The sequence below is a fragment of the Ceratotherium simum genome, chromosome 24 (genome assembly GCF_057802395.1).
Source record: "Ceratotherium simum simum isolate JZ-2026a chromosome 24, ASM5780239v1, whole genome shotgun sequence".
NCBI classification, from domain to species: Eukaryota; Metazoa; Chordata; class Mammalia; order Perissodactyla; family Rhinocerotidae; genus Ceratotherium; species Ceratotherium simum.
Genome location: NC_141923.1, coordinates 36,104,320 through 36,116,634, shown reverse-complemented (window position 1 = coordinate 36,116,634; position 12,315 = coordinate 36,104,320). Strand labels below are relative to the sequence as shown.

Below are 12,315 nucleotides of genomic sequence, written 5' to 3'. Positions count from 1 at the left end.
AATAAATGTCTCCTCTTTATTACGTAATACAGAAACGTGTTAACTATTTAAATAGAGAATATCTATTTGTTCTGTAAGAAAGTCACTGTAAATAAAAACTTCTGATGTGAATATTTCTTCTATTATTGAATTATGTGGCTAAATAATAATATTCATATTTAGCTTGCCAATGTAGTGAATAAAGGAAATAAGAGCTTTTTCAGAGCATTATAAATTATGTGGTGTAAAATGTTATCATATTAGCATAAATATCGTGACATCCTTTTAGTTAACTAAAAATGCTTTATAGTATTAACACCAGTTTTATAAGAAGGATAACAAATACCATTACCTTTTTTTTACAAATGGAAAACTGAGAGAGAGGTAAATTTCTGGAGGCATAGAACAAAAGCTGATATTCATTTAATATGTGAATAAAGAAGAACTATTAGGTTATAGATGATGAATAAAAAGCCTGATCCTGAAGTGAGAGGTTAGTAGCTTTAAAATCAATCTTTAGAGAAGCAAAACTGTAGAGAGCAAGTTACTTAATTCAAGCTACAGCATGCCGTAGCCTCCAAATATTTATGTGTATACATTTTCCTCTCATCTTTACTCTTGGAACTTCTATTTAGTTAAGCTTATCTCAAGACAACAGAAATATTGGATTTATTTGCTTTTAGGAAGTACTGTACTCATTTTCCTCTTTCCAGTTGGCCTCTAATTTTAAAACTGAGGGTGGTATGAGATGACAAAAGGCAACACGTTATAATAATAATTAAAATAGAAAAGAGCTGTTTTTGTTTTTTTCTCTCTTCTCAGCAGTTCTTCCACTCTTTCCACTTCTTTTAGTGACCTGTCTCTTGTTTCTCTCACTTTATCGCATGTGCCTCATTTGATGAGAATCTAGTTTTGCAGAAAGAGAACTTCAAACATGATAATTACATGTTTCTAACGTGGATACTTTCTAAAGAGGTCACCAATGGGAATTATCACATCATCTCAGGGCAAAAGAGTGAAGTTTTAGACTTTGTAAAATCATTTGGCAGTGAGCCATTTGCAAATAGTACTGATAAGCCTAAAGTAGGAGCTTGTTTCTTTTATTCTCAATTAAGATGTTTAAGCACAGCCTAAAGTTATGTTGTTATATAAACATTAAAAACTAGCACAGCTTTAAGTAAACCAAGTAATTATGTGTGATCATTAATAAAGTAGAAATCCAATGTATAGTTTTTTTAGACAGCTGTTATGCTTCTGCTTATATTATATACTACTAACCACATTAAAAAACAAAACAAAACTCCAGAGTAGCTGGAGTAAAGAGACTAGGTTATATATTCATCAGTTCACTGACCTGACAGCTGCTTTTCAGTACAATTTCAAATTGGATCATCTTTCAACTTCATCTTTCTTCAGATTTCAGAAACAGGATATTTCCCCATGTCTACATATCGACTTTTGAGGAGCATGAACAAATAGAATTTTTTTCTATATAGATTGAAAGGCATGTGTAACCAATACACCATAAAGGAGAACTTTTTCACATAATGCTAGAATTAAAAAATGTATATTGCAGATATAAAAATGCTAATAATCCATGGAAATATCGTTATTCTTTCACCTTTCCCTGGAATGAGATATAAAGTAGTACTGTTTATATAAGTAGAATATCAAGATAAGTATTGTTGTGAAAATCTCTTGCAAAAAATAATTTGCTCATCTGAGTTCCTGATTTCTTGTTTGATAATTTGATTATCAAATTAATGTTTAGATAAAGGAAGAAAATAATGTGAAAAATAACACTGTGTAAAAGAGAAAAGTACTCACTGCTGTATACTCAAGTTGGATATTTAACAAGAGTTGGGATCTAAATGTTAGCAAACAGGGTGAGATTTTTCATAGTTAAAGTAACACTTGGAAATCTTTTAATCACGTGATGTATCATATGAAGACGTATTCTCAGTAGCCCAACAACCAGTTTTTACTCTAACATTAAAATAAATCTTTTTGTCGACCCAGATAAATTGGTTGGCTTGCTTTAGGGGCCATGTTATACAAGAAATACTTATCTTTAAACATTAGACTTGGACCTACCATGGTGATATGTTAACTCAGTGACACCTATGGGAACTGAGATGGACTGTGAGAATAGCAGACTCCTAACTCCACATCTCATGCTCAATGCAAAGTCTATGTTCATTGAATGGAATGGAAGATGAAATTGCCTGCAGTACTTAAACTTTTACTTTTTTTCTTGCTTTCTCTCTAAAATTGTACTCTCTCCTTTGATCTTTCATCATAATCAGATCTTATTTAAATATTGTACAACTTAACTGAAAAACAAAATTGAGTATCTCTGTTTTGAAAAGCTTTCTGCTTCTTCCTGGAGTGGAAGAAGATATAAATAATTAAGAAGGCTAAAACTCCGAGGAAAAGAAATACATTATCAATAAGATCATATCTCCCAAGTAAAACTGGCATAATTGCTTTCATTCCTTGGTTGCAGCTTCTCCTTCTTTGTGGCAGTAGTCTTTAACCACTTAATCACTCTGTTATGATATACTAATGTGTTGTGTTTGGTTGAAAGGTGTTTGCAACTAACATAAAATTAACAGAATCTGCAAATGAATGTTTTCAGTTAATTAGAATAAATTCAAGGCTGCCCATATAATAATGTGACTCTTACTTTCATTCTGCTCTGTTTCATAAATGAGAGGAGAAAGGAGTAGATTTATAGCTGGTGCTCCTTGAACATCCCTAGGAGTTAGTCATATATGTAAATTTTATCCATCATATGTAGTCCTGAGAAAAAAATGTTAAGGATAGCTTCTCTGTACCATAGGATACATATAGGGGCAGGCTCTGAATAGTTAGTTTATTATAACCCTTTTTTAAAATGTAAAATAAAATTAATGTGTTTGCCCTTTAAGGGTTGGAGTCAGGAAAATCTAGTTGGCTGGCATTAAACTGCCTATTTTTACCTAATTTATCTTCTCACTGTGTCTATGTTTTGCTCTGATGAAGCGTTCTCACATTTATTTCAATCTGCTTTACAAGGTTGAATATAAGATGATCATGAAGATTAGATCAAGTGGTACACATTATCATTAATCTACCTCATTCCTTCCATCTGCAGTGTGTTTTTCAAAGTGTGGTCTTCTGACCAGCATCACAAACATAAGCTGGAAACTTGTTAGAATGCAAATTTTGAGGCCCCAGTCAGACATTCTGAATCAAAATTTCTGGGCAGGGCCTAGCAATCAATGTTTAACAAGCCCTATAGGGGATTCTGATGCACGCTAAAGCGTTAGAACCACTGCTCTAACCAAATCCCACCTTGATAGCTTAACAATGTTATTAGTACCCATTAGATGGTGTTTCAAAGATAGTCTTTATTTAAGATTATTTAATCAGCAGAGGGCACTGCAGTAATTATTAGGAGGAAATTTTATTAAATCTACCTAGTCAAGTAAAAAGCATGTAAATATTTACACAAATTATGTTCTGTTAATAAAAGTCTGTGTATAAAAATAAGTAAAAGCACTATACTAAGTGATTTTTCAAAATCACCATGCATATAAGGAATTTCTGCACGTTTACATTTAGCTATTGTGTGTCCTATACGTATTTAAACATCATTGCCTGCTAGCAATAACATTTTTTTAAGGTCATTTTTCCTGTGAAGTTAAAAATGGACCTGAATTTTATTGATCCCTGGGCTGTAGAATCATTGTTTATGACACCCTTTTTTGCAACTTGAGCAGTCTTTGAAGCATCTTTCTGACTTTAATCTTATCTTCAAAGTGTCAAGGGTAAAAGAAAAAGATCACAATAAGTGATTTTCCATAGGAGATTGCAACTTTCATAGTTTATAAAGTATTTAGAAGTTAAAGATAAAATGTCTTATTTAAAGAGAATAGCTGAATCCAATTAAACTTCATTATTTTGGACTTGACCAGTTCAGAAAAGGTTATATCTGAAGTAGGAATATAAATTTCTATTGCTCAAGGAAGAAAAGAATTTGATAATCAAATTAATAATGTATAAAAAAGTAGGAAACAGAACTTTAAGCTAATGAAGAAAAAAATGGCTTCAAACTTTCAAAAGCATCCTTTTTGCCATTTGGTTATGAATAGTCTGTTGATAATGAATGCTTGTCATGTGCTTGTTAACAGGCACGGATAACCTTCATTTATCTATATAGTACTAGTATATATGATTGAAAGGATAAAGTTGCATTTGTTAAAACCATTCTTCTGTTTGGATTTTCTAATAATTTAGACAGATGGCTTTTTCTTGTTTTATTTTAAGTTAGGTTTTATTCTGTTGCTCTTTGGCTCCAGTTGGACCTCCCCATTTACGGTTTATAGATGTTTTCACCCAGCTCTTGCCCTCCCATCCATCTTCCAATTCCCACTTCATTTGGCTGCTTGTTCCCTTTAGATCCCGCTGTTTCAGTATTCTGCTTCCTGCCCCCCATTTGCCAATGTTCTTACATTTAGGTTCTTACTCTTCATTCTCTTTTCCCTCATCTTTGGTTCTCAACCACTGTTTCTAGATTTGGTTTCTGGATTTTTGTATTATTTCTGTTCTCTAACTAGTATGTTCAAAACTGCAAGGATGTAAGGAGAATTGGAAAGTAGATGCATAGAGAGAATTGACATGTATTGAATACCTACTCTATGCTAGGTGATTTACTTAAACCATTTAGTTCTCATAAGACGTAGGTATGTTTTATTATTATCTCCATTTTATTCTTAAGTACACTGAAGTTCAGCGAGGTTAAATATTTTGTTCTAATTCATAGAGCAATTAAGTGATAAAGCTGGTTTCAAACCTAGTTCATTAATTTACTCATTCTTTTATTCAACAAATAGTTATTGAGTCTATATACTATATGTTGGGCACTGTGCTAGGTGCTGCAACAGATCCAGCCCTTACTCTCATGGACTTTAATTGTGTAGTGGCATTGTCTGACTTCACAGATGGAGCTCTTTCTGCTACACCAAACAGCTTAAGAGGAAGAGAAAATAAAAAGGAAATACAATGGTTCTGATGTTTTAGGGAAGAGATATATTTGATGTAGATGTAAAAAAGACTATATTTGTGATTATTTAGGAACACCCTATTGAAAAGATTGGTTTTTGTCTAGTCCTAGAGAGAATCAGACAACCTTCCCTCACTCACCACTGTGAGCACCAATGCCTTTTAGTGGCATCATAACAATATATATTTTTCTTTTATGTTCTCAAATATACAAGATTTGTATCTATAGGCCCAAATTCTCTAGAAAGTCTTCAGAAAGAATTAACTGTCCTCCTTAAATTATGTTTAGAATAAGATGATCTCTGTGTAAAGAATACATATATTCATTCATCTATCATCTATCCATCATCCATATATTTATTAATACCCTAAAAAATATTCAAGATGGTTTACCCAAATAGATAAAATACAACAGATCTATTTTTGTGTGTGTATGAGGAAGATTAGCCCTGAGCTAACATCTATTTCCAGTCCTTCTCTTTTTGCTGAGGAAGATTGCCCCTGGGCTAACATCCGTGCCCATCTTCCTCTGCTTTATATGGGATGCTGCCACAGCATGGCTTGACAAGCGGGTGCATCGGTCCGCACCTGGGATCCGAGCCTGCGAATCCTGGGGCGCCGAAGCAGAGCACACAAACTTAACTGCTACGCCACTGGCCCAGCCCCACGACAGAACTTTTAATGAGATAAATGTGGAAAAATAGGGCAAAGAAAAATAAGGTACAATTAGGTTGTGTTCAGTAAGCCTACTGAAAAGGTATCCACAGATTTATCTCTGTTCTCAAGGGTAACTTGATTCACAAGCATCAAAATTTAAAAACAAACTGGTAGCACAGAGGAGTACCCATTCCTAGTTATGAAACTTAAGAAAAAATTTCTTCTATGGGTCCTCCTAAAGAGGACCACAGTGCAATGTGATAAACAATGGCCTCAAATACTTCCTAATGTAAATATGAGTTACACTGACCTGTTTTATTGGATCCAGTTGCATACAAAAGCAAAGTCCAGTAAAACAATTCTTTGAAAAGTGAAATGTGGCATTCCAGATAGACCGCTGTGGTCTGGCCACATCAAGTGGTATATTTTTAGAGGATTTAGAAAAATTAATTACATCTCTTTTAGGTATTTCTCATATGTAATTTGTCAATTGAGTTTTTCATGTACTAGGTGACAGTGAGTTTACACACTCTCATAAGTTTGTTTTATTCACTACCGGAACATCAATGCCTAGAGTACTACCGAGTACATAGTAGATGCTTAATAAATATTTGTTGTATGGATGGATAATGTGCTTTGAAGTATCTTTTTAAGTGAAATACTTCCTCTCAGCTATCGGTTGAAATTATCTTCCTTTGTCCTTAAATAAAGTGGGCTTCTGTACTTTGGAGTACATCTTTTTGGACCCCCAAATTCATTAAATGTCAAACATTGGTTATGTGACTTTTCAAGCAGATAATGAAATAAGTATTAACCCTATCCAAAGAACTCTTTTAAGCTTGTTCTCAGTAACATCCCATCCTTGATTTTTAGGACTCTTAACATTTCAAAGTCTCTAAGATGGAGTTGTAAACCTCAATAAAGCAAATGAAAATAGTGTTTCTTCTCAGGAGACTTCAAAATCATACCAGATAGATTGAATTTGGAACACAAGGGATAGATTCTAGATAATGCTAGCTCCATAATTTTTAGCTATGTATTTAAATAAAAGTAATTAACTCCCAAATTTAGCAATTTAAGAATTTCCTTTTCTCCTGCTTGCTGGTCCTCTATTTTTAAAGCAGGTTTTATTGAAAAGCATTATGGTAGTGTTAGTTTTCCTTTAGAATTTCTGCCATTGTTAAATATTGCATTATGCTGGGATTCAGTAGATTATGTCAATTCTGGTAATCCTTTATTCTATATAATTATAAGGGATTAAATAACTAATTTATATGCATCTTAAAGTTTATTCATAACGCAACTGGCATCTAACACATACTTGATGCAGTTTAACTGCTTTGCGAAATCCTCAACCAAAATTTTGCCCAAGGCTACAATCTTTTTTAGGACTCTCACTCTACTTCTAATGAAATATTAAAATATCAACCTTTCCCTATATTCCTCCATAATTTACTTTTTGTTTCATTTGCCTTTCTTCTTATTTACTGGAAAACTTTATTTTGCAATCTTTATTTCTGTATTGCTCCCAATTATTGTAAGTTGCTACATTTGTAGAAACAGAGGGTTAGAAATGGATTGTCATGTATTTCAATCCCAAATTTTAGCCTAAAACAATCAGATAATTTATATTAAAGATATGGAAGATGGTAAATCTAGAGTTTTTCTTACCCAATACATGGGGAAAGTTGACTTGGTGACTTCTTGAGTTCCTTTTAATTATATCATAGAATCATAGAGGTAGGAGAGATAGATACAAGATGATCTCAGCTTTTCAGGGACTAAGTATTTCAAGAGTAATAAACAGAAAAATACCCAGATTTCCTACCCTATGAAAATCTATTGAGCTATTATAGCAACTGAGGTTTCATTTTGCAATTTAGGTTTTTAGGTGAGATGAGACTTCTGTCAAATACTTCTGAGTTGTAAGGATAAGAAAGGTCTGCTAATATAAAAATTCCCCAGATGTCCTGATCCTCAGCTTTTATTCAGTGGTCCCAGAGAACTGTCTTGATGCCTTAAAAAAAATGTTTGGGGAACTACAAAGTATGGTTTATAGATAGCATGGTTTATAATTATTGTTAAGTTTATTTTACTACTCTGCATTCCTTCTTTTTGGCTAATTTCACTCAGTCTGCTATTTAATCTTTAATTACAGGCCACAAAAGAAGTAATAGAACGAGAAGCGCCAGGGATGGCCCTGGCAATGCTGATGGGATCACTTAATGTTACACCTCTGGGCATGCTCTCTAGGTAAGAAAGTCACCAACATGTTGCAAAGAAAATTAATTCCATACTGCTAATCACTACAGTAGACTGATAAACCTAAGGAACTTTAGTCATAACATTTAAGATTGCCCCCTTTTTTTCCTGGAGTTAAGTCTTAATATCCTATCTAGTTAAATCTTGGCCACAATTTCCTTCAAGTATTTTTTATGTTTTACATATTGTTTAAACTTTTAGAAAATATTATATTACTGCTAAAAGTAGTCAATCCTAACCCAGAGAAGAGTTCAGTTTATTAAGATGTAAAATTATTTTTTTGTAATCATCAATTAATATTCATTAATTGTTATTAAATACTAATTTACTAAAACTGAACCGTAAAGTTTTTTAAAATAAGTTCTCATAAGTTAGGAACTTTTATTCCAATTTGTTTTTTTTTAAAGAATTTTTTTTTTTTTGTGAGGAAGATCAGCCCTGAGCTAACATCCATGCTAATCCTCCTCTTTTTGCTGAGGAAGACCGGCTCTGAGCTAACATCTATTGCCAATCCTCCTCCTTTTTTTTCCTCCCCCAAAGCCCCAGTAGACAGTTGTATGTCATAGTTGCACATCCTTCTAGTTGCTGTATGTGGGACGCGGCCTCAGCACGGCCGGAGAAGCGGTGCATCGGTGCGCGCCTGGGATCCGAACCCGGGCCACCAGCAGTGGAGCTCGCGCACTTAACTGCTAAGCCACGGGGCCGGCCCTCCAGTTTGTAAATAGGCATAATGATGTGTGGTCATGGAAAAAAGCTCAATAATATATTATTAGTATATTAAATTAGCATATTTAAAACTATGCCGTTGTTGACAGAGATGTTGACATCCATCTTCAATCTGATGGTTTAGTTATTTATTTGTTATTATTTTAGCAACTCTTAGATTAAAATCCCCTTTAACGAGGACGGCATACATCATTTAAGTTAAAGACAGAAGTATCAACTTAGTGAGAATGACCATTCATTACTAGACAGTTGATCTCAGAGCACTCTAAAAATACACAGCAACTTTATAATTGCAGGGTTTCACAATCATTATTTATAGCCATTTATTGATCGTGTGTGCAATATGAATACAAAACTAAATATATCCATTTAATGCATGGAATATGAGTCAGAGTGCCCTGTCTGTTACTTAGACTGTTTATATCCCATTAATGGCAGCCACTTGAAGCACAGCTACAGGGAAATGTGAATGGATCATTAGTTACTATATTCTCTTTGCTGCCACATGTACTCTATTATAATATTTAATCTTAGTAAGAGCAAAAAGAAAATTAAAGTAGCACGATAGAGATTTTAAATTAAAAGCCCATGCTGGTCTTGAAGGAACTCACATTGAATCTTTTATGCTGTTCGTTTTTGTGTGTGTGAGAAAGATTGTCCCTGAGCTAACATCTGTTGCCAATCTTCCTCTTTTTGCTTGAGGAAGATTGGCCCTGAGCTTACATCTGTGCCAATCTTCCTGGTATGCGGCACACTGCCACAGCATGGCTTGTAGGTCTTGTGTGTAGGTCTGTGCCCAGCGAACCCCGGGCCACCGAAGCGGATCGTGCAAACTTAACCACTACATTGCCGGACCTGTTCTTTTTTTAACCCTTACTTATGTTACCTTCCTTATCATACCTATATGATGTCAAGGGTCACAACTGACTCTTTTCTTTGTGGAATTAAGTAGTGGCTTTTGAACATAAAAGAACTCTTTCTTGGCATACAAGTTATATAGTCAAGAAAGAATTAAACTTCATCTCTTGTTAATTCTTTTATAGTAAAAATCTAATTCAACAAACAAAATAATACTCTATTTGCCAGGTGCATATTAACTATTAGGGATACTAAGGATAGAAAGAAAAATAAGGCATGGTCCTTACCTTAAGGATCCCACAGTTTACCTGAAGAACTTATTCTTTGCAACTGTTAAGATAACTCTTTAGATTGAATATAACTTTCTTGATCCAGTATGGAAATATCACTTTTTGTCTTATTGTAAGATGTTTTCTGGATTAATTCCTCCTCTGGCTTCTGAATCCACATAATTACTGTGCACTGGGCTGCTCTGTGAGTGGAAAATTAACCAGCAGGAGCTGATTCTAAATACTTTGGAATAAGTCTATCATCTTTATGCTGAAGGCTTTGAAAATTAAAACATATACACAGCATGGTAACAGATTCTTCTGGCTTTTCTTTGTATTCATTACTAATTTAACCAAGAGTTTATTTACAAATTTGTAACAGAGATGGTAGTCTACATGAGTTATGGAAGAGGGGATTGTGGAATATTTCCCTGAATGTTCATTTTTTGTGCTTTTCAAAGCCATGATTAGATTGATGCTTCAGTTCAACAGCATTTTTACCTCGTATGTACTTTGGGTTTTGTATGTGCTTCTGTTATAGCACATACTATAGTGTAATTATTTACTTACTTGTCCGTATTACCTAATTTGTATAAAATCCTTAAGAATGGGAGCTTTATCTCATTCATTTTTACATCCTCAGCCCCTAAAACAACTTCTGACACATAATAAGTACTCAAAAAATGTTTTTCATTATGGTTACTGTTGATAAATCAATGTTACATCCTAGTTCTAATATAATATTTTTCAAGGTAAAGTAATGCATCAAGTTGGTGCCTTACCTCCCTATTTTTATCTCTAGAGAGCAGTATTAAATAAAAATAATTTTTAAAATCATTAAATCTATTTAAAATGGTTTTCATCTAATTGGTTAACTTGATATCCTCCAGGTTTTTTGTACAAGTAAGTGAGAAGATAGTATCAAGTAATGATTAAGAGCATCATCTCTGAAGGCAGATTGCTTGAGTTCTGGCTCTACTACTTAACTAGCTGCTTAACATCCTTTTTTGTTTGTTTTCTCATCTGTAGAAGGATGGTAATAGTACCAACCTTCTTGGATTAAGTGAGTTAGTCCATGTAATGTGCTTAGAACAACTGATTCATAAGAAGTCTTATTTGAGTGTTGATCACTGTTGTTGTGTTGCTATTGGTTGAGAGTTCTAGTTCTTAGAGCAAGACTGCTGGCAAAACCTTCTAATAGCTTTCCTACATGTGGAAATGTCTTTATCTTACCTGCATTCTTGAAGGATATTTTCACTAAATATAGAATTCTGGATTGACAGTTCTTTTCTTGCAGCACTTTTACAAAAATGTTATTGTATTGTTTTCTGGATTCATGGTTCCTGTGGAGAAATCCACTGTCATTTGAATTGCTGTTCCCTTATGTATAATATATGATTTTTCTCTGGATGCTTAGAAGATATTTTTCTTTGAAGATTTTAGCAATTTTGATTATTATGTGTCTGGGTGTGGTTTTTTTTAAGTGTATCCTTTTGGGTTCAAAGAGCTTCTTGAATCTATAAATTTATGTCTCTAATCAAATTTAGGATATTTTCAGCTATTAGTTTTTCAAATATTTTTTTCTGTACCAATCTCATTCTCCTCTCCTCCTAAGACTTGTGTGACATGAATTTTACATCTTTTGATAATGTTTCACAGGTCCCTGAGGTTCACTTTTTGAAATCATTTTTTACCTGTTCTTCAGGTTGTTTCTATTGATCTATCTTCAAGTTCACTGACTTTTTCCTCTTTCATCTCCATTGTGCCTTTGAGCCTAGCCAGTGAATTTTTAAATTTTGGATAAAGTATTCTTTCAGCTCTAAAATTTCTATTTGGCTGTTGTTTATGGTTCTATTTCTTTGCTAAGAACTTTTATCTTTGCATTTATTTCAAAAATCTTGACCTTAGTGACATGGAGTGTGGTTATAATAGCTGCTGAAAACTATTTTTCCAACAATTTCAATATCCAGCTCACCTTGGGATTGACATCTGTTGATTTTCTTTTCCTGTGAGAAGTGGTCAGATTTTCCTCGTTCTCTCTATGTTGAGTAATTTTGGATTGTATTCTGGACATTTTGAATATTATACTGTAAGACTCTGGACTCTGTTAAAGTCCTCTGGAGAATGTTAGTTAGTTAGTTAGTTAGTTAGTTAAGTTAGTTTTAGCAATCAGACTGATTGGATTCTGACTGTAACTTCTGCCTCACTTTCTGTGGGTGGTGGTTCAGCCTTTGCTAGACTTGGACAATGGAGTATATTTTACTTATGTTTTTAAAAGTCTTTCATATACTTGAGTCTGTTCACACGTGCATAGCTCAAGAGTGAGCCTGGGGCTTATATTAGTTCATTGGCAGACTTAGGGGATCCACCTTCTCCAGCTCTCTCCCCTCCAGAAATTTCCCCACACTCTCCAGTTCCCAGGGCTCCTATTTCCAGTTCCTCTAGCCAGAAGATATTTCTTGTGGAGTATTAACCCTCTGTTCTATTATGCAATTCTATACCGTAGGACCACCTTCAG

General features: G+C 33.9%; 1 protein-coding gene across 5 annotated transcripts in view; it reads left to right on the top strand.

Moving 5' to 3' along the window:
* GPHN (gephyrin) overlaps positions 1 to 12,315 on the top strand; it is a 642,551-nt gene that overhangs the window by 322,966 nt on the left and 307,270 nt on the right. For all 5 annotated transcript variants that reach the window (XM_004426256.2, XM_004426255.2, XM_087448348.1 and 2 more), the window contains one exon: positions 7,841 to 7,935. In XM_004426256.2, coding sequence (XP_004426313.1) covers positions 7,841 to 7,935 — 95 coding nt within the window. The remainder of the gene's footprint in view (positions 1 to 7,840; positions 7,936 to 12,315) is intronic.